At 39.7% G+C, this 22,038-nt stretch overlaps 2 protein-coding genes across 5 annotated transcripts in view; one reads left to right on the top strand and one right to left on the bottom strand.

The window, feature by feature from the left end:
* NIPBL (NIPBL cohesin loading factor) overlaps nucleotides 1-4,791 on the top strand; it is a 149,845-nt gene extending 145,054 nt beyond the window's left edge. For 2 of the 4 annotated variants that reach the window (XM_058824244.1, XM_058824243.1), the window contains 4 exons: nucleotides 1,002-1,297; nucleotides 1,587-1,761; nucleotides 2,328-2,513; nucleotides 3,081-4,791. In XM_058824244.1, coding sequence (XP_058680227.1) covers nucleotides 1,002-1,297; nucleotides 1,587-1,761; nucleotides 2,328-2,513; nucleotides 3,081-3,446 — 1,023 coding nt within the window. In that variant the 3' untranslated portion in view covers nucleotides 3,447-4,791. Of the gene's footprint in view, nucleotides 1-1,001; nucleotides 1,298-1,586; nucleotides 1,762-2,327; nucleotides 2,555-3,080 lie in introns of all 4 variants that reach the window. The other 2 variants (XM_058824247.1, XM_058824245.1) reach the window with 2 other exon arrangements.
* Nucleotides 4,792-13,556: 8,765 nt separating this feature from the next.
* CPLANE1 (ciliogenesis and planar polarity effector complex subunit 1) overlaps nucleotides 13,557-22,038 on the bottom strand; it is a 58,847-nt gene continuing 50,365 nt past the window's right edge. Inside the window, exons 47-54 of the mRNA XM_058823776.1 lie at nucleotides 21,140-21,268; nucleotides 20,126-20,291; nucleotides 18,332-18,393; nucleotides 17,743-17,907; nucleotides 16,288-16,400; nucleotides 15,884-15,967; nucleotides 14,425-14,594; nucleotides 13,557-14,014 (exon numbers count right to left, since the gene is read on the bottom strand). Coding sequence (XP_058679759.1) covers nucleotides 13,874-14,014; nucleotides 14,425-14,594; nucleotides 15,884-15,967; nucleotides 16,288-16,400; nucleotides 17,743-17,907; nucleotides 18,332-18,393; nucleotides 20,126-20,291; nucleotides 21,140-21,268 — 1,030 coding nt within the window. The 3' untranslated portion in view covers nucleotides 13,557-13,873. The remainder of the gene's footprint in view (nucleotides 14,015-14,424; nucleotides 14,595-15,883; nucleotides 15,968-16,287; nucleotides 16,401-17,742; nucleotides 17,908-18,331; nucleotides 18,394-20,125; nucleotides 20,292-21,139; nucleotides 21,269-22,038) is intronic.

The raw sequence follows: 22,038 nt of genomic DNA, 5'->3' as shown, positions 1-22,038 counted from the left end.
GCTGCTTAAACACTTCAGTGTCTTCCTTTCCTGAAGAGCTGTTGCAGTCGAAGGTGCAAATTGTCAGGAACCAGTTTCTATAATGTCCAATTTGACTAATAAACACAAGTCAGAGTTGATGCCTGAAGGTTCACTGCCTGAAATGTACTGTGCTTTAAACTCTCACCCTACCAAAGTTGATTTTTAATCTGCTAGAAAGAGACAATACTTCTTCAGGTTGAGAACCAGTGTGTAGCACCCAGCTCCAAAAGGATGAGATCGTGCTTAGGTCTGTGTCCTGAAAAATCGTACTATGTGCAGTAATAATGCATATGTGAAGTTAGATCTGTATATCTACAAGTAATCCTAGAACTAATCATAAAATGACTATGGTTGGAAGGGACCTTAAAGATCACCTTGTTCCAACCCTCGCTTTTGGGCAGGGACACTTCCATTAGACCAGATTGCTCAGAGCCTCACCCAGCCTGGCCTTGAACACTGCCAGGCACAGGGCAGCTGATTACTATTAATCATTATTAGTTCATTATTAATATGATCACTATCAATGACCATCACATATGTCATAGAATTTCAAGAGACAAGGATTTAAAACCACTTTAAAACCAAAGTACTTATGGAAATCTCCATGAGACACAGAAAGTATATTCAGGTGAAAGAAAAACAGAATTTTCTTCCTGATTTATTGCATTTGGCTTTCTACTGTATTTTGCTGTCACTGTTAATGAACTTCAGCAGTCTTTTAATGACAACATAGCAGGGGAGTGCTTGTTGCTTCAGTTCCTTCTGTATGCAACTTGCATGAAAATCTGGGTGTTGGACAAATTTTTCAGTATATTTTTGCTATAAATAATTTTAAGAGTATCAAGTTATAAATTAATAATATTCTTCAATGAATTCTCTTTAATTTAAGATAGTAATGATTTTGGACAGATTATTTTAGGAACATACATTGTATTATTTATCCTAATTTTGGAATGTGTGTTAACTTCTTTGTTGTGCAGTCTATGGTGAAGGACAAAAAAAAGGATAGAAAGCCTTCATCGGAGGAGGAGTCCGAGAGTGACAGTAACAGTGGCAGCGGGAGTGAAAGCGAGGCGGAAGCTTCTAAGCCTCGGAGGTTACGGAAACGAGTGGACTCTGATTCAGATTCTGATGAAGAAAATGATATAAATGCAGTGATGAAGTGTTTACCTGAAAATTCAGCTCCTTTAATTGAATTTGCTAATGTCTCCCAAGGCATATTATTACTTCTGATGCTGAAACAGCATCTAAAGAACCTCTGTGGATTCTCTGATAGGTAAGGCTATTTAGATAGTAGGACACTTGTTATGCAGTGACATTTTTCATTTGTTTAAGTTGATTGTAACTACCTGTTTAAGCAATACATTTGTGTAACAGAGAAAAGAAATTTATTATGTTGAACTTCGGCTTAAAAAAACCACAATTATTTGATTTCTTACCAGGGCTATCTATTGTATATGGAATGATTCAAAGAAAAATACTTATATTGGAGGTTTTAAAAGCTTTTTGTTCAAATTACTCTGGACTTTCCTTTAAAGGTCTTCTCTTTTGTTTTCTTCAAACAGTAAAATTCAGAAATATTCTCCATCTGAATCTGCAAAAGTTTATGATAAAGCTATAAACAGGAAGACAGGAGTGCATTTCCATCCAAAACAAACTTTGGATTTTCTGCGGAGTGATATGGCTAATTCCAAGATCACAGAAGAAGTGAAGAGGAGTATAGTAAAACAGTACTTAGATGTAAGTAAAGTTGCTTTGCAGAAAGTCTGAAATCTTTTAATACAGTATAAACTGGAAAGTACATTTCAAAATGTTAAGTTCCTGGTTACCTTATGTGATGTGTGGATCTTCCTTTCAGGATGTTTAGCAGGACTGTACTTCAAAGATTTCTAAGAAGTTTAAACTCAATGGTAATTAATTTCAGCTTAAGGGTATTCATCTTTTTGGAGTGTTTTCCAATTTCTGGTATCCATGGTGTATACCTCTCCCATATTACTTGTTCACTTTATTCCTGACTCTTTCCATCACGGGAACAGAGACTGTGGTTTGCTAACTGTCCCTCACCCTTCACCAATAACAGATAGAGAAATCTTGCCATTTGAAAAACTCAGGAAGAAAGCTTGTGTATATCTACAAAAAAAAAAAATCAGAAAGTTAAGTTTGTAGAATACAACATAAGCTGTTCAAGTTTGTTATTTGTTTTACCTTGTTTCTTTACTTTGCTACTTGTTTCTAATATAATGTACTGTGATATAAATGTCCACGTTTAAAGTTACAAAGTGAACTGATCTTTTCTCTTTTAATAGTTCAAGCTCCTTATGGAACATTTGGATCCTGATGAAGAGGAAGAAGATGGAGAGGTGTCAGCTAGCACAAATGCGCGGAACAAAGCAATTACCTCGCTGCTTGGAGGAGGCAGCCCTAAAAACAATGCAGCTGAGACAGAGGACGATGAAAGTGATGGGGAGGATAGAGGAGGAGGCACTTCAGGGGTGAGGCGGAGGAGGAGTCAACGTATTTCGCAGCGTATTACGTAAAATGATTTTTATGTGCTTATAAATGTCAGTTTATTATATTAAATGTACACCAAGTAATGTAATCCACATGAAAAAAAAAAGCATTTTGTAGATAGAGATTCTCTACTTAACCGTTTATACAACTTTTGTAGAAAGTTTAACAGAAAAGACAATAAAAAAAAAAACCAAACTAGAAAATGAGATTTATCCCGTATAAAAAGTTATTAATTTTCCTTTGGAATGTACTGTGTGTTATCCTTTTTATTGTTGCCAAGTTTTTATGTAGCTTTATGATTCATGTGTATATATAATTTTATATATCAATAAGAGATAAAGACACGGGTACAAATTAAGAGTATGTGGTTTTACAAGGATATGTTAACCCCTTGGCGCTGGCGGTCGCGGTGCGTCTCATTGCCGGCAATGGAATGTGTGCCGGGGAATCCCAACTCCCGGCGTCAAGGGATTAAAAGCAATAAAAGCAATAATTTCACTAAAGTTCTTTTGTGTAACACTTGGTCTTTTTTCCCCCCAATGTTTTAGTCATTGAGAAGGTCAAAACGAAATTCAGACTCTACGGAGTTGGCAGCACAGATGAATGAAAGTGTTGATGTCATGGATGTCATCGCTATTTGCTGTCCAAAGTACAAAGACCGACCACAAATTGCAAGAGTAGTACAGAAAACCAGCAATGGCTTCAGTGTTCAGTGGATGGCAGGCTCCTACAGTGGCTCCTGGACTGAGGCTAAGCGCCGTGATGGCCGCAAACTGGTGCCTTGGGTAGACACTATTAAAGAGTCAGACATTATTTACAAAAAAATTGCTCTAACGAGTGCTAATAAGCTGACTAATAAAGTTGTGCAGACTTTACGATCGCTGTATGCCGCCAAGGATGGAACTTCCAGCTAATGAATTTGTACATGCAGCCAAATTTACAGGAATTGAAATAACAGAAAAACTTGAAATATCAACTTTCTGGCAAAAAAAAAATCAGTTAAATGAAGAGTAAGAATGGAACCTGGGACGCGGGGAAAAAAGAAGGAAATGTTTGGTAAACATTTTTGTGGGAGCTTCCTTCGCTGTTGTGCAGCAGAAACTTCTCAGTTCATTTTTACTCCCACTGTATTATAGTTTAACAAAAAAATTGTTTATATCTTGAAAAAAAAACCTTTCTGTTTAAAAAAAATAAACAAGTGAATGTTGGAAATTAGTCTGTTAATGTTCTTAATAAAGTGTTCTTGGAGTTTAACCTAGCAGCGGATGGCTTTCTTTAGCTTAGCCCAGTTTCCAGGAAAGCATTGTTTTTCCAGGCTGTAAAGTGGCAGAATCTCCTGGATATATAATTTATTCTGTTGAAGAAAAAAAAAAAAAAAGAAAAAAAGCATGCAGTATCTATGACCTACCTGCAGGAGGAGTTTTTGTAAATGTAGATTTTGATGTATTAGGTCACCCTGAAATAATACAAGAAAAGGGATCCCCAGCAAATCTGGTGGAACGAATACTGCAATAAATTTTTTTACTTCTCTTTGTTACTTGTCTGTTTCCATTTGAATTTCTTATTGTAAAGATCTGTTTAAATCCATTTATATTATTTTGCAGTCTTTTATGTAAAATTTACTATATCAGTGGTTTTCAAAACAAGACATAAAATATTGTTTATACAGTTTGTATAGGCTGACTTCTGAATAATTGGTATCTTTTTATTTTTATCCCTAGAAGGGTGTAAACACAAGTTAACTCCAGGGTTTTATTGTATCCTGCAATATTTAGTATTAACTATATGATTTAGCACTGTGCCAAACACATTTTCAAGAGTACGTTTTGATATAAAAAGAAACTATAGTTTATTCCTTGTATGCTTCAATTTCTTTCTAATGCTGTCCAAGTGGTAATTTATGATAGTTCAGATTTGGGGAAGGCTGAATGACTCTTCTTCTTGGGCGAACTGGCCATGTATGCATTTCTCTGGGTTAATGTAGAGAGGCTTGTGCCAAGAGGAGCTAGCTACCAGTGTCAGAGGAGTGAATGGGTGTGAGTCTGGGCAATTACACTACATTCCTTCACAGACAAATATTTTAAGAAAATGTTTGTATATTAGACTAATTTTTTTACTAATTGAAAGATGTTTTCACATTTTGTAAATTGAAAAAATGCTGTTGAAATCTTCCAGAAGTATTTGCTTCAACTGCCTTGCCACAACATTTCATAAGCAGTTTGTCTTCCTAGAGAGCAAGAAAAGCAGCATATTTGCAAACAGTAAAAAAATCTAAAAATGGCTAAACTTTTTAGGAGTCTATTAAACCCTGGTGTCTTTTCAAATGTATTTATCGAAAACACGTGTTCCTCAACATAGTTATTTTTCTATTACTTTTGTTTTGTTTCTTTTAAAAAATTAATATATGATAGGGGGCTGTTTTTGTGAAACTAACTTGTGGAATTCTAATACATTATTCAATTTGTGAGGAATAGTAATAGTATTTCAACATATTGATATGTTAACCCAAACAACACATTAAACAAATTATTAATAACTCCTCAGAATCCAGTTAGTAAATAGTTGGGGAATGCCTTTTTGTTGTTTCACCACTGGAATTTTTCTGAACAGATATGATTTAGCACCTCTTTATTTGGTAGTGTTGATAGTGGTCTCTTCACCATACAAAAAGCCACCTCTTGGGCTAAGATGGTATTGTTAAAGGAGGGAGAAGTAGGAGAAGCAGGAGTCAGTCCTCTGCAGCTCTAGAAAGAGGACATTTTTGCAACAAACAGTGAAAGACTGTTTATCAGGGCCAAGTGCAGCCTTTACACTGGCAAACTCATACTTGGAGACTAGAGGGGTTGTGTGACATGTCAGATATTATTGATAAGCAGAGTTGAAAATACTTCACCAAGAACTCCCAAGTGATAAACCCAAGGATTTCATACCGTTGCAGTTTAAAATTAAGTTGGCTGTTAGTAATTTCTGATGCAATTATCTTAAAGCATCTTATTTTTAATAAGTAATACAAATATTTCCTTGTTCATTTCATGTGGCTTTTCCAATAGTAAAGATGGGGATTATTTCAATTTGCTTGGTATTTATTGGAATAAAATTATCAGAAAGTAGTTATAATTGAACAATATAAGTTTAAAGCTGAAGTCTAAAGTTGTCTTAGTTGAGAGGATTTAGACCATTACTATACTGTATGTTATGCCAGTGGCATACATGCTCCTTGATGGGATATGATGATTGTTACATGATTTACAGTTATAAAGTTGATTATAGATGATTAAATAAATTGAATATGATTCTTACTAGTTAAAGAGTTGCATTTTGCCCTCCTGAAGTACGCAGAGTAATGCCTAGTCTGGTTTTGCGCATCACAAGAGCTCTGGTTACTGGCTGTGAAGGGAAAAGGTGGCAATGCCCCGTTTTGGGGAGCAAACTCCAGTTTGCTGTGTGAGACTGGGTCTGGTGGAGTCAGTGCCGGTGTCAACACCAGCGGCGCCAGTGCAGGGCTCAGCCCCTGAGCAGCAGCTGCAGTGGTGCCACCATGAACCACCTCAGCAGCAGCAGCAGCACACACCAACACAAGAATTTCTCTACGTGAGAAAATGTTTGGTTTTGTTTTGGTTGTTCCTTAAGTGCTGCAGTGCAGTGATTGATCCAGTGACACAATTTTACTCCTTTGTATTGACATAGCTTTGTAGTATTTTTTCACTGTATGGCTATAGATTTTTACATATATAAGATTATTGAATTTTTTATTCTTCCTGCTTTCTCTCTTTGAGTACAGGATCCATACGTGGAACTTGTTGCAGTAGCTTACCTAACAAAGGAGTATTACCAAGCTTTTAGAATTAACACTAGCCATATTGTACTTTTTAAGAAAACACAGACACTTCCACAGTCTTAATAAGAATTAAATTATTATTTTTAATCTTCCACTTCATACTGTAAAATTGCAGAATAATTCTTGAATATTTTCAAGATCACAATAGTTTTTGATATAACTGTAATTACAAGTATTTTTTTAAATGATTCAGCAACACCCTTTTGTATTTTTGAGGTTCATTATTGCTTTTATTAACCACTCTAATGTGTACAAATGTAAGCATGGGAAATATTCAGCATAAGTATTTTAGTGAGGTGTGGCCATTAAAAAAAAGACATTTAAATTTTTAAAATTTGAGTCAAACTTTAGCCTTTGTTTTGCTATTGTGGTGTCACTAGTGAGAATATTGTTACTGTGGAATAATTAGGTTGTGCTAAACAGTAGCTCTAACATGAAATACCTTGCAGCCCTGAAATAGTTCTTTATTGTGTTTGTGGCTCATGTCAAAAAAAAAGTTTTGAATCAGGTCTGGCTCATCTGGTGCTGGTTAACAGCAGGATCTGCCCCGTGCATGTGTTAATGACATTCCAGGGAAACAAATGGTTGAGTTCAGCTGATCCTTTGCTTTGACTCCGAGCCCCAGGTGGATCTCAGTGATGCTGAATTCAGACAAACACCTTTTCTGTGCTTTCCTGTGTCCCAGCACTCCTGAGCTCTCATGCCCTACACACAGCAGGAGCCCAAGCCACAATTCCTAAATCCTAGTGTTCCTCTGCTCACCAAAGAGCCACACCATGGTCATATGAGCATTTCCATATCCTTCAGAGAATTTGTCATCTTATCATTGAAGTTGTTCTGAGTTGTAATGGGTGAGTTCTTAATGTAAGTAGCAAATTTTTAGATCTCATGGTTCCTTGACTAAATATTAAAATGTTATTGTTATATACAAATAAGTTCATAGTATTTTAATATTTCATTTATTTAAAATAAATGTTTTAAGAGTTCAGTCTGGACCCTTCCAAAATGAAACTTGAAAGTTTTTAATCCTAGAATTTGCACAGACTTTGTTGATCCCTTTTTCACTATGCTCACAGTGCTCAAATCATGCCTGGGCATCAGTAAATCATCCAGGGAATGCATTTTTTGATTATTCTGGGAGACTTCTTGCCAGTCTGCGTTCCCCCCTTCAGACATAACCACATCATTTCTAATTTCTGCGTTATTCAGCTGCATGCCCTGCTCACAGCTGCCCAGGCTGTGAGGTCAGATCTGCTCCAGACACTCCTTGCCTGGCGGGCCGGTTCGGGGCACGGGAGGGCTCGTCCTGCGAGGGGCTGCGCTGGCTCGGGCCACCAAGGCCAGCAGGGCGGCGGCCCAAGGGTGCGCTGTGCCCGTGGCAGCCGTCCCAGGGGAGGGACGTCGCCAGAGTCTGGCGCCGAGTGACCCGTGTCACTCCTTACTTCAGCGGCCTCTTCTTTAAAGCAGCCTGGTTGGGCTTCAAAGGAACTTCTCCCAATCACTGTCTTTGTGCGGCTGTGTTGAAAGGCTCATATTCCTGTTTTGAAATAAGATCCTGCTTCCTACAGTCTGGAAAGGTGATTGGTCTGATTTCAGCCCCACTTTCCCGGGGCCTGGCCATGAGCAGGGTGCTGCAGCTGTGCCTGCAGTGCAGCCTGTGCCTCTCAGCAGCTGCAGAACCAGCACCCAGCTGTGCTGCGGGGGTCGCTGCTGGTGCGGGCTGCACCTCACTCCCCACACTGTCTGTCCGTCACCTCACTTTCAATGCACTTCCTCCTTTCTCTTCTCTCAAGAGGGCCTCTGAATTTGTTTTACCTATCCCTTATTTGTATTTCTCATCTCAACTATCAAAGGCTACAAAATTTGCTGGAAACAGACCCATTTTGTCACTACATGTAATTTATTTTGGGGAAACCATATAGGGGGCCATCTGCTTTTCATTTTGACTTCACAAGCACAGACTGAAGACTTACGTTTTCTTTGATCAAGTCTTCTTTCAGTCTCTTGTTTTGCATGTTTTGTTCTCTTGTTAGCATTCGTGATTGCACAGAAATACTCCTTCACTGCACTTAAATTCCTGAAAGCCAGAAATACATGTGTGGAGGGAGACATTTAGTGGGTTTCCTGCTTAGACTTAATGTATTCTGTGAGCACAGGCAAAGTGTGATGAATCCTTGAGAAAATCTATTTGCTTCTTATTTGTGAGAGCTTTTTTATTTTGAATAGTTTCATGTGGAGGAGGATGTTCAGATCCAAGGTCACCTGTGTGATGAGCCCCTGCAGTTCCCTGTCCACTGACAAGCTGCAGGACAGATTCACATAATACCAAGTTCTGGGTGATTCAGATCACTCCTCATCCAGGCATTTTATTTGCTGTCCTAAAGTACTGCTGTTGCTCCACTCAAGAGAGAGAGAGGATCCCTTTCCTTCCCTTCGTGTTGAAATCCATATGAAATAATTGGTGCAGAAGTTGTTATTCAGTCTGTGTTCAGCCTTTGAGCCATCCAGACCAAACTTTCCAGACCAGCCATACACAGGCTAAGTTTTTCCTTTGGACAACTGATCCCAATTACAGAATCCCTCATTGGTAGTGTAAATTTTTCCTACCATTGATTTTTAAGTCTTGGCTGGGAAACCCACTCTGGCCACTTCTTTAAATGTCATACAAGATATTGGTGGTAGGAGGGTGCACATAATTACAAGGCAGGCCCTTTTCAAATTTAAGTACTTTTTGAACTTTCCTTCCATCTATTAGTTGTGTCTTTCTAGATCAGAAAAAGAAAAAAGTCCTTCCCTTATTTTAGTGTATTTGAAAAGTTCCCAGGTGAGGCTCAGGGTTTTCTTCTGCTTTACCTCCTGTGTGTTATCTCAAACTGGAAAAATTATTTCTAAAGAAGATTTAGAGTTGTATTTATTGTTAGGATAGTAGTGAAGTTTTGTTCCTTTTTCCTACAAAATTTTACAAATTGTAGTGCAGATTTATCTTGTGTACACATTCCAATGCTACATAAAATTTCTTGAAGCCTGTGTAGGATCAATGAAATTCCACAGCTGAAGACCCTTGTTTCCATCTTCAGGGGCAGCTGAGCTGGGCTTGCCCTGGTCCTGCTGCCCCCCCAGCCCTGAGGAGCATCTGCCCTGGTGTCCTGCAGGGAGTGACAACAGAAGGCATCCTGCTGCCACCCTGCCTGAGCAGCGCTCCTGCATCAGCCACAGAGCTGACAGAGAGCCACCAACTCAACCACAGCTGAGAAACCTCTGGGTGATCCTGTATCTAGTGGGTAATATGCACATGCAGATGTGCAGGTTTAAAACTCAAAAGTGAATTTGTACTTTTACATGTTTTGTGCAGGGAAGAAAATAGGATTTTAACGTTTAAAATGAGGTTTCTTACATAGTGACTGTGGTAAAAGATGCCAAGAGCTGCTGGGGTTAATGACCCTCAGTGTAAAGTTCATCACTTTTCCCAGCATCTTGCCATTAATTGGCAGGTGCTGCACTGCTCTCTCACTGCTTGATTAACAAAATTAACCTGGCATTTCAATATCACAGTAGAGAAATGAAATTAAATGAAATTAATAGATCAGAACTGCTATGGTTGGAAGGGACCTATAACAATTATCTAATCCAACTGCCACTTCCAAAGACCTTTTTGCTAATACAAAGAACATTTTAGGACTGAGCAAAGGTTAAAACCTATTGCTAATGGCACTGTCCAAATGCTTCTTGAACACTGACAGACTTGGGGCACCAACCATCTCTCCAGGACGCCTGTTCTCCTATGTGACCACCCACAAGCCTTGTGGTAAGGAAATGCTTCTTGGTATCCAGTCTGAACCTCTCCTGCTTCAGCTCTGAGCCATTCCCATGCATCCTGCCCCTGGATGCCAGGGAGAAGAGCTCAGCACCTCCCCGTGCCCTTCCCCTCCTCAGGAAGCTACAGAGAGCAGTGAGGGCACACCTCAACCTCCTTTTCTCCAAAGTGGACAAGCCCAAAGACTTCAGCTGCTCCTCACAGGAGGTTCCAGCTCTGATTCCCTCCTCAGGATGCACGGAAGAACCTTCCCATCCTTCTCCACCTGCAGGGCCCAGCAGGACCCAGGCGAGGCCCATCCCCTCCCTGGGCTCTGGCTGTGCCCTGCTGGGAGCTCTGGGATGGGCTCTGGCTGTGCCCTGCTGGGAGCTCTGGGATGGGCTCTGGCTGTGCCCTGCTGGGAGCTCTGGGATGGGCTCTGGCTGTGCCCTGCTGGGAGCTCTGGGATGGGCTCTGGCTGTGCCCTGCTGGGAGCTCTGGGATGGGCTCTGGCTGTGCCCTGCTGGGTGCTCTGTCTGGTGATGTTATTCTTCACTTTTCTTATTTTCCTGAAGAGGCTGCTTTGAAGATTTCCCATGCCAGCCACTAACCAAAAATTAAAAGAAACAAAGTTAATTTGTTTTTAAACATTTATTCTATGTGAAGTGTAAACAGACATATGCTTGGGAATGTTGAGTATTTTAGGAATCCTGGAAACTCCTGAAAAAGCAAGCCAAACCAGTGTCCTGGGCTGCACCCAGAGCCCCGTGGGCAGCAGGGCAGGGAGGGGATTCTGCCCCTCTGCTCTGCTCTGCTGAGACCCACCTGGAGCACTGCATCCAGCCCTGGGCTCCCAGCACAGGAACCACAGGGACCTGCTGGAGCCAGCACAGAGGAGGCCCTAAAGATGACTAGATGTTGTATTGCACTAAATACTTATTTAGTTGCTTGCACTGGGTGTTTGGTAGTTTGCACTGTTCCCATGATTTGTATCCTATGACCACACCGTCGTCCCCTTCCCCCGACCCAGGGCATGTGTCAGCCTTGGTGGTCTCTTCCTGGGTTACCCCTCCCCTCGCCCCTCCTCACCTGTATCCCTTTGGCTGCAGTCCTTCTCCTCCAGCCCCTTTCCGAGCTCTTAAAGCCCCCTAGAGACAGCTGGCTGGCCTCTTTCCCACCTTGGAAAATAAAGGCAGGGTGTTGGTGCCCACATGGAGAAGAGCACTCCTGGTCTTTTGCCTTTGTCCGTGCAAGACTGCGTGGGCTGGGGTCCATAGCTCGCCAGATTGGACCTCAACATTCTGCCCAGACACAGAGTCTTACAACTAGAGGGATGGAGAACCTCTGCTCCAAGGACAGATTGTCCAGCCTGGAAAAAAGAAAGCTCTGAAGGGACCTTAGAGCTCCTTCCAGTACCTGCAGGGGCCTCACAGGAAAGCTGGAGAAGGATTTTTTTACAAGGGTAGGGAGTGGTAGGACAAGGCGCAATGAATCAAACAGAAAGAAGATCAACTCAGGCTAAATATAGAGAAGAAATTTTTTCTGTTGAAGGTGGTGAGTGAGTCACTGCCAGGTGAGAGGCTGTGATCACAAAACCACCAAGAACTAACCAAAAACCCCAAAGGAATGGCAGAAATGAGGCAGGCTGGATAAAGAAAAAAATTTCCCAACTTCTTCCTTTTCCAAAGTTTCAAGTTCTGCAATTTGGTGCTTGAGGAAAATCTTTTGTTCAAATTTGAACATAAGCATTAACTTCTTTTTCAGCTTTGCAAGAGAAACTTCAGCCCTGAAAAACTAAGCAATTAAACTGTAAACCAGTTTGGATTAATAAATACATATACAGCTGTACTTAGACTACCTTTACTTGGATATTAGAGAAAATTTGATTATAAAAGGTTGCAATGACTTAACAGATTTTTATTAGTTTGATCCTCATAACTTCTATGACAGCAGACCTCCTCAAGGGTTTTTTTAATTTCTATTTCAATATTTCTTTAAATTAAAATGACTGTCTGCTTCTCTCAGAAAAAGACCTTCTAAACAGTTTCCTTCTCTTCAGCCCTAAAAGGGGTATCGTAGAAGAGAAAGTGCAAAAGAATTTGAGTCCATGGAAGGAGCTTGGTTAAGAGGTCACTCTTGATGATCTTCTCACGAGTCCCAAGTGCTTTTTCTCACTGCTGTGGCTCTGCAGGAGCAGCTCTGCCTGCCCAGGGTGTGAGTTCAGTGCTGACATCCTGACTGGGAGGTCTTTGAAGCCTCCCCGCCCTTGTGTTAATGATTTGTGATGCTGTGGATCTGGAGCCACACCAAGAAAGCATTTCCTTTACCACTGTTAAAATGAAATGGACTGACTGCTTTCTCTTCTTTCTCACAGATGGCTGTGGGCGTAATGAGATTTCCACACTTGGCTAAACCATTTTTCCACCAGGAACAGAAAGTGTTTCCTGATGATTTGTTTGCTGCCACTCTAAATAAACACAGTATTACACTTTGGGGAAAATCACAGTTTCATGCTTCGACTGGCTCTTCAAAGGCACTGGCCCCTTTCACTTGAAGATGATCACACCCAATCCTGAGTTTTGCATTCTGGGCAACTCTGTGAGAAAAGCTGATGCAGATTCTGAGGATTGCTAAAAAAATCATGGCCAGTTTGGACCCCTGAGCCTACAGGAACTATCAGTTCTATCCTGGCACGTGTGTAATCCTGTAACAGTCTCCCTCTGAACTTTATTTTTTGATGCTTGCCAAGATGCACATTCACTTGGAAACATGAAATTTTTAGGGTTTTTACCTATTACAGTTTGGGGTGACAGTAATTAACCACTAGAAATCAATACACCTTTGACTTCCATGAAAAATTTTTCTTCACTACAAAATAAAAACTACAGCTGTTGGGAAAAAGTCACCACAGCTGCATCTGTGGTGATGCAAAAGACATCACAACTGCTTGATGGTCACTGAGCACAGGGGAAATTTTTCTACAAACCCCTGGGGATTGCTGGAGGAGCTCTAAACAGGAGGAACAATGATATTGTTTTTACCCCAGTAAGTACTTGCCCTTTGTGTCTCACTCTGCTGCCTGACTTTCCTAACAAAAGTCTATTTTTCATTTTCATTTCTGACTATTTGTACCTCTTTCTATCAATTACTCAAACTCTTCTAAACATTTCTCAAAACTACTGCAGCATGGGTTTAAAATACAACAGTAGCGCACATTTACACATAGAGTTCTAGTGGTACACAGCAATAATTAATGGTGCTACATGTGTTAATCACTAATACCAGAAACAAATAAAATCACTTTTATTCAACCAGTTTATCACAACCCTTAATGTTATAAAAATAACTTCACAGTATGTTAAATATTAAATACAAAACAGCTGTACACCGCTTTTAAAATAAAAGAACATTTTGTGTGTTTTATATATGTTTCTATATAAAGCAGCTGACCCAGACCCAGTTTAAGACTGTGGGTCTGCCTTTACCAACTATATTTAGCTCTTCTTGACCTGAAGACATATGGAAGGGAAACTACATTTTAAGGAATTCAGCTTCATTTAGGAAGGCTGGAAACAGTGAGAGTTTCCATGCTGCTTAAGAAGGAAACCAATGCAGGCCTCAATCCATTTTAAGTAGAACAATTACTAATTTTAAAAAACAAAACCCAAACACCAGCAACTGTTTGGAAGAGCACAGTGGCTCTGAACTATTCACTTGTCTTCCACATCTGCTATCATAGCCTCAACTGCATTCCAGTCCAGCTTGCTGAGGATGCTGCCTGTGCTTTCAGAAGCACTGTCAGTGCTGATGCTGCCCAGAGGAGAGAAGCTCATGCTGTGCACTGCAGAGGCCTGTTGGGGCAAGAGAGGATGAACTGAACATTGTGCTTCATTCATGGACAGCAGAAATTATCCCACTCTTTTAAAACATGTCCAAATTCAGTGATGTGTCTGATTATTCTGCAACAAATGCAATCTGTTTTCCTGTTAATGCCCTCCCACTGGTGTCTGTTGCTTGGGCAGGCAATGTGCCTCTACAGTTGTTAAAAAGAACATTCAATTTCAACGCTCACAAGAAAGACTGCAATTCTAAAAAAAAAAAATAAATAACATGGTTCCCCTGAAGCCCCACAATTTATGCCTCTCTGTATCTATCTCACCCACATATTTTGAATAAAGAACCCCATTTTAAATAAAGCAGAAGTAAACAAAGAGTAAAGTGGCAAGTATCAAATAGTTTATAGAATAAGTAGGTACTCTACCTGGAACATGGAGTCATGAGTATCTTGAAGTATTCTTTGTATATCATCAGGCACAGTCCAAGGACTCACCACGTCTCGATCAGTGTCAGGATCAACACTCTCTGTCTGAACTGCAGTGGCAACTCGAGGAGGCTTCTGTGCTGAGCTTCTGCTGACTCTGCACTCAGCAGCTGAGGAGAAAACACGCCAACCACAGCCCTGTAACACTTCTTGCACTTTTCATCCCAATCTCTTGAAACTCCTTCAAGAATAGAAGCTTCAGGTTCTAGGAACTAAAGCTGTGTGTAAATCCTTGTGAAAACAGCAAGCTCTGTTACCTAGGACTGATGTGGGTTTATGGTGAGAAAAGGCTGCTGGTTCCTTCCAGCCTCGTGCTCTGAACTGCCTTCCCAGGGCAGAACACAAAGTGGAACAGGACTATCCTGATGGTGCCGTCCCCCACAAAAAGCACATTGCTTCCTTATTTGGCAGAGGACTAAACTAAATAAATTCTGAATTTGTGCCTCTTCAGAAGACATGGAACTTTGATGAAACCCTTAGCAGTGATGTGATATACTGGAAAAACAGATACAAGAAGGTGTCAGGAAATCAGAGAAAGATCGACCTGAATATAGAGTTTAAAAAGTGAATATATGGAATGGAGAAAAATTATTTTCCACATGAGTAGAAGCAGTTCAGGAAATGTGTCTTTCTGTTTATCATTACTTCTCTCAATTTCCTATACTGCCAGTCAAATACATTGACCTTTGACTGTCCAAATTATGCCAATAGTATAATTCTGGTGTACGGCAGAATATAATCAGGCCACAGTATTTCCTAAGTCTCAGACTGATTCACTTCTCATTCTTTGATCAGAAATTCTGCTGCTGTTAACAAGTACTGTATCTGTTAAAGAATTTGATTAGGAACAATCTTTTTTGGATCCAGACCTACAAAGACAAGCATGGGAAAAGTACCACTAAAATCCAAAGGGGATTATTTTGTTAAGCTTAGTCAAATTTTTCTGTGCTAACATGGAATTATGCCAAAATTATATATTAGATGAATACTGTACAGAGGGATAACAAAGACCATTCCTATTGTAAAGAGCTCAGAGATTCTGCAGCATAGAAGGGCAAGGGAGAGGCAGAATTCTTGTGCCTTGGTCTGCAATTAACTTTCTCTCTGTGGGTTTGAATTGAAAGATAAAAGATTCTGTCCCTCATGATTTCATAATATGTGTTTCAGCAGTTCACCAAAATCTAGCACGCTTATTTCAGTAATCTTAAAACTGTGACCTGGCAAAAAACTATTCAGAAGGTAAACAGAGGTGGTTAAAATATTTCACAAGTTTCTAATTAAAATGATTTTTAAGTGGGGAAAAAAATAATGAATTTTATTCTTCTAAACAAATGCTGTATCTGCATCCTATTCCCCCCCTGTATTATGTAGCATTATGTCATTGTTCTGTGTAACTTACAGTGTCTGGGCTTAACAGGACCATTTGAAGCATTTCTCAGTCTTCTTCTGGAGGTACTTTTCTGAAGCAGCATACAGGCATTTCCTGTAAAGAGAAAGTAAGCATTTTCTTTTTTAAATGCTGATCAAATTTACTCAAAGATGGTTAGAAATTTTTATCTACAAATTTGCTGCCTGGATTACATGGTACTCTTGCTGTGGCAATTTAAACTACCTTGGATTTAAAGAGAAGTGATAAGAAAAGGTAACTCATCATTTAGCAAAACAATAGCAGCAGAATTGCAAAAGCCTTAAGATAGGAAACATCCAGGTTTATAAATCTGATTTTTTACACAGATATCCCTCCCAAAAATCCAGCAGTCACCTGAAGATCCTCTTCAGTATGTGCCTTCATTCTGATCTTACCCCTGGACTGTGTTAAACCAAGAGCTGGGGTGAAACGTTGAACTTTTTGACCAAAGCCAGGTTTGGCAGCAGTTCTGCTCCTTTCTGCCAGAACAGGACTGTTCAGATGCCCTCTGCAACGAGACAAAAATACCAACACAACAAAGCTTAAATACTTGATACTGTGTACCATATACCCTTCCTCCACACAGGTCAGACCTCACAGGCCATATTCAGAAGAGACATAAAAGCCAGAGAAATGACATTCAGCCCAGTGAGCTGAGGACCAGCATCACACACTGCTTGTGGGGTCAGTGAGCCTCACCAGAATCACAACTGCTGCAATCACAGTGAACACACATCAAACTGGCTTTACAGAGAGCCACCTTACGTCCAACAAAACTTTTTAGTTGGTAGCTCCTGCCACTCCTAAGTGGATTCCTGCATGTTGTTCCTTAGCATGTCTGATTCTGGCTGGGCTGATGCACTTAAACTTCCCTTGGCCACACCCAGCAGGCTCTGCATAGCACTGACTACATTCAGTTTAATGTTATATGTTGGAACTGTAACCAAAAAGAGAAGTTTTACTGTAGTGAAAAAGAGATGCAGAAATATTAAATGACAGGATTACCCTGTAAGTACAGTTCTCCCTATTACCCTGTAAGTACAAAGTTCTCCTAAAGTTATCTCCATATCTCTCCTATAAAAAGCAAAAAATTATATAAATAGGAAGAAAAACTACAATGCAATATCCACCTGTATTAGATATATACACATGTAGCATTAACGCCATCAAATTGAGTAAATTAATCAGTTCATAACACTCAGATACCCTCATCTCCCCAAAAGGCAATAAGCAAAGTGTGAAAGTAAGAACAAGTAAAATCCTAAGTAATGAAAAATTAAGAAAGAGAACAAGTCTAGAGTTTGCACAGTAGAATCTTTATTTGCTTCTTGCTTGCTGTTAGATGCTCTTCAGGTCTATACTGCTGGTTATAGTCCAGTGGCACTCATGGAATCACTAAGGCTTCAGAGGACCTCCAAGATCAAGTACAACCTTTGATGGGATTACAAGCCTGTCAACCAGACCCTGGCCCCGATTTCCATGTCCAGTCACACCTCCAAGGGATGGTGACTCCACCACCTCCCTGGGCAGCCTGTTCCAGTGTTTAACCACCCTTACTGTAAAGGAACTGATGTGAGTATGGGTTAGAACACTGCTCACAGCCCCAGCTCCTGAGTTGGCTTATTCAGTTCTCCAAAAGGCATTTTTAAGGCTCCCTCCATGATTTGCAGTACTGGTTTTAACAAGCCTGGAGCAGGGACTTGAGAGTCTCTGATCCAGACAAATTGTATCTTTGATTCCACCAGCATATGACTTTTCTCTCAAGCTATTCCTGTCTAAACTTGCTACAAAATTTGGAGGGTAGTAAAGACACCAGTAGAACAGAGCAGGTTTAATGCTTAAAGTGTTACCCTGTACTAGATGCCACCTTCCTCCTTCTGTAAGCTTGAGCTGATCTTGTGCTGGACAAGGCCCTGTGATCACTCGCTGGCGATGCCACTGTTTCAGATAACATTTCATTCATCAGAGAAAGTGCATCTGATACTCTGATTCTGTGATGCTCAGACAGCAGGGCTCTGCAGAGAAATAATATTACACATTACCTCATGCAGTCACTCACTTCACTGCAGCTGGCTTGTGAGTCCTGTAAGGCTACATGAAGAACGTTTTTTACAAGATTTCACTGAAAATATACTAAGCCTTTTAAGAGATCACTAGCAAAAAGTTAGAACAATTCTTACCGAAGGGTTTGAGAGAATTAATGTTGGGGAAAGAAAACAAACAATGATATTTGGAAAGCAACAAATACAGTCAAAGGATAAAAATGTTCAGAATTTCCCTAAATGATAAAGAAAATGTGGATTATTCATGCTTTTGGTTAAATTTCATTAATATCTGAAGTTTCATAAGCAATAGAGTTAAAATGATCTCTACATATCTCTACATCTTCCTCAGGACTTGAAAACTAATATAAAAATAAGGATTTTAAAAGCAACTTACTTGTCTTTTTCTTCTTTCTTCTTCTGGAAGACTCTAATATCCTTTGAAGTAGGATAATGATGCTGTTTAAGAAAGTATAAAAATCTTTAATTAATTATGTACTGTGGTTGCATTCCAGTCTCTCACTCTCAAAATGTACTTACTTGACTTGAAAGTTACTGCTTAAGAAACTCTGAAAGCATATGGTCCAACCAGGAAAATATGAAAGCATATGGTCCAACCAAGAAATTCAAGTAAGATTGCCTCTATAACTTTCCATTCTCAAAAAACATACTAAAATCCTGCACATCTTCCATACCTCACATGCGTAAAATATTAACATTCCTAAGGAGATGTCCTCACGGTCAAGCTCAAAGTTTCAAATGGCCTCACGTCCAGTTTCCTAAAAATCAGTGGTGTTCCTAATAACTGATATATAAAACAGAACAAGATTGCACTTGGACCTGTGTTCACTAGAGTACAATTTGAAGTCTTTAATTCTAATTTAAAAAAAAAGCCCAAACCAATCCAGACCAAACCCAAACCATCCACTGAAAGCTGAAAATCCCTCCACTAATGATTTCAGGAGAAAAGCCCATAGCAAAACCATCAAGTGTATATTAATGGGCTGACAAGAAAGGGAGAGAAGGAGGACCCATTTTTCTTAAATCACTTCTCTCCACACATGTGCAGAAGAACACTGCAGTTCAATTGTTTAATTTTTTAGGGGAAATACTTTATTTCGCATAGATCTGTTACTCTTTCTGAAAGTGAATATAATTGAACTATTTAATCACAGGGAACTTGTGCATGTTACATATTTGCTGCTTGGGAGTTAAAACAAGTAGAGCTTCAGCCAGCGAGAATTTACAGCACATCCTGAATTCAACAAGTAGAAAGTGTAGGAATATATTTGGTGTTGTTAGGTCTCATCTCCTGTAACCCCAGAGCTTCCTGTAACTCAGCAGGATTTTTTCAGGTCCTGAAGGCATCCAGATGGCAAATGCATATTTTAAGAGTAAACACCAATTGGAAAATATATTCTGAACCGCTTTTGTATGGTTTTTCCTAAGTTTTCAATTATTTCCAGCACAGAAAAATTTCCAGATCAGGCCATAAACGTGTTTTTACTAATAAAAATGTAAATTAAATATAAAAAAATTTAAAATGTAAAAATTAAATGTATTTAATTAAAATGTAAAAAATTAATTAAATGTAAATTAATTAAATTAAAATGTAAAAAAAATTTCTGAGAGTGGACTGTTCATTGAAATCAGCCTTCAACAAAATATATTGTAAGATACCTGACATATATGGCATATTCTAGCACCTCTGCTGATCCCTTATGATTTCTGCATGCGCGCCTGTGTGGGTAAAGGCAGTGACAACTACCCTCAGTATCCTGCCATGTTTGTAAAGGATGCTGGCATACGAATGCCGCTTTTTAAATTCTCTGGGAGGCATGTGGAAAGAAGGTGTAAACATGTCTTAAGAACTGCTGTAGCTATCACTCCCTGGGAAACTCATGTCTCATCAGTGAATGTTGCAGCTGCATCCATCACTGTTGAGGATTACTCTGTAACAGCCACCTGCAGCCAGCGGTCACCACTGCAGCCTCTGGAGAACGCTGGTGTATTTACTTACCTGACACAACTGTGACCAGCTTCCAGTAAAATAAAATCATACACATAGAAACCCTACATTACAATAGGAAAAAAACCCCCCACCACTCCCAGCCTTTACATTATCTAACCTGAATAATCAACCCTTGTATAATAAGTAACAGTTACTCTTCAATACACCTGTTATTCTTACCACATTCTTTCTCAGGTTGAATGGATGATGTTCTTTCTGTCTTTGTTCATCTAGTTTCTTCAAGTATTCTTTCATTCTTTCCTTTTGCTTTCTTTTCATCCATGTTTGGATCTCTTTTCTTTCCTTTTCTGTTCTTTGAGAATGCCCAGAAGCAGAATCAAGGACCCTGAGGGCAGATGTGAACAGGAAATAATCTAGCACATCCTGTAAATTACAAACAATGGCAACTACATGATATAACAAAAAACATTGAAAGCCCTTTAAAATCCTGACACAGCTGGAAGCATAAATAATGAAGAGGGGAAATTTTCTTTTGCAAACTTTTACTAAATAAAATCCTGGTAAACAAGTAATTTCCAAGACATTTCCTAAAATTATTCTTTTACTTGTCAGCTACATTCAGATAACAGAACTAGAGCTTAAACTGGTGGGAACTGTGTCACTAATGCAGCAGACCAGTGACTTGAACAGCTGCATATTTTTGTCTTGTCAGCAATTGATATCACAAACTGCAGTAGGAAAAAGCTGTCATTATGACTTCTCTCAGGAAAGAGCACAGCTGATTTTATAACTGACAGTCAGGAAGGTGTAGAAATCTCCAGCAGGGAGAGGAACATGACAAGCTGGAATCTGGGGCTCGAAGTTTCTGAAGCTGCTGTGTCCCTGGCAGGAAATACCTGTTCTGTCTTTCAGACCTGCTTTAAAAGACCTGAAGATCTGAACTGAATCTCCTCTATAAAACCAGTTGTATAAAACCAGTGCTCCAGCCTATACCTAGCAGAAGAAGGAACAAGCAAATAAGAAGGAAAGAATTTCAAAACCAGAATACTAGAAAACAATAAGTACATTTGACAATAATGACCAGTAGATTTGTGGCAATTACAAGCTCTAATACCAGTCCCATTAACACCAAACCACATACTTGCTCCCATTGTTTACAGGGTGTGGACCACACGAATAACCAGTGTTAAAATGATTTAAGCAATACACAACAAAAACCAGCCATGGTATTACCTAAAGGTTTTCTTAGCCTGTGTTCTTGCAAAGCCCAGCTCCAGCAGAGAGGTGTCACTTTCTAGCACACGATCATTCACCACATCAGTAACATCACTTGGACCAGTAATTTGCAGATCTTCTAAAGAGCTTGATGTTAGGTAGGAAAAACACCTGTTACTAAATTAAAGTAGAACATTCCTGTAAAAACAACAAGCTAAACCCCTTTCTTTCATACTTAAAACAACAATATCCAGGTTGTTTTACATAGAGCCTTTGGACTGAATATTCTTTCCCCACATCTCCACTGGGTTAGTACACTTGAGTGAGCTTTGATGAGGACAGAAGGAGCAAGATCTGATTGTCCCAACAGAGGGACAATCCCCAGCTGAAATGCTTGAGCTCTGCTGTGCTGTGTGAACATGGCTGGCCCACAGGAGGCTGAGCCTGGCAGGCAGGAGCACCACAGGGTTTGTATTGCTGCCCATGAGGAGATAAAGTTATGAGGTGCTACCAGTTTCAGCGGTATCCAAATCTCAATGACCTTCTCAGCAAGAATCAGTGTCAGTGAGAGCACAGCTTCACCTATATTCTCTCAAATTCTTTCCTCTCTTTCAATCAGTTGGTCCCAGTAAAAAACAAATCTCATAACTTAGGACTGCTAGCCATCAGTGTCTGCTAAAGTTTTGCCTTACACCCATACTCCACCTTATATAATCACTTCCTAATCTACTTCAGTCACAACAACTAGTTCCACTTAAAATACCAGAAAAATAGGATAAACCATTCAGTTTACAGCTATGCTTCAAGCAAAGCAATAAAGATGGGTAATGGAGCAGAATGACCAGGAAGAAAGGAAACCAGCTAATCTTTTCTACTGGATACAGAAGACTAACAGTAGCTAAAAGTGAAAATATATA

Source organism: Ammospiza caudacuta, chromosome Z (assembly GCF_027887145.1).
Source record: "Ammospiza caudacuta isolate bAmmCau1 chromosome Z, bAmmCau1.pri, whole genome shotgun sequence".
Classification (NCBI taxonomy): Eukaryota; Metazoa; Chordata; class Aves; order Passeriformes; family Passerellidae; genus Ammospiza; species Ammospiza caudacuta.
This window is presented reverse-complemented; position numbering and strand designations above follow the sequence as displayed.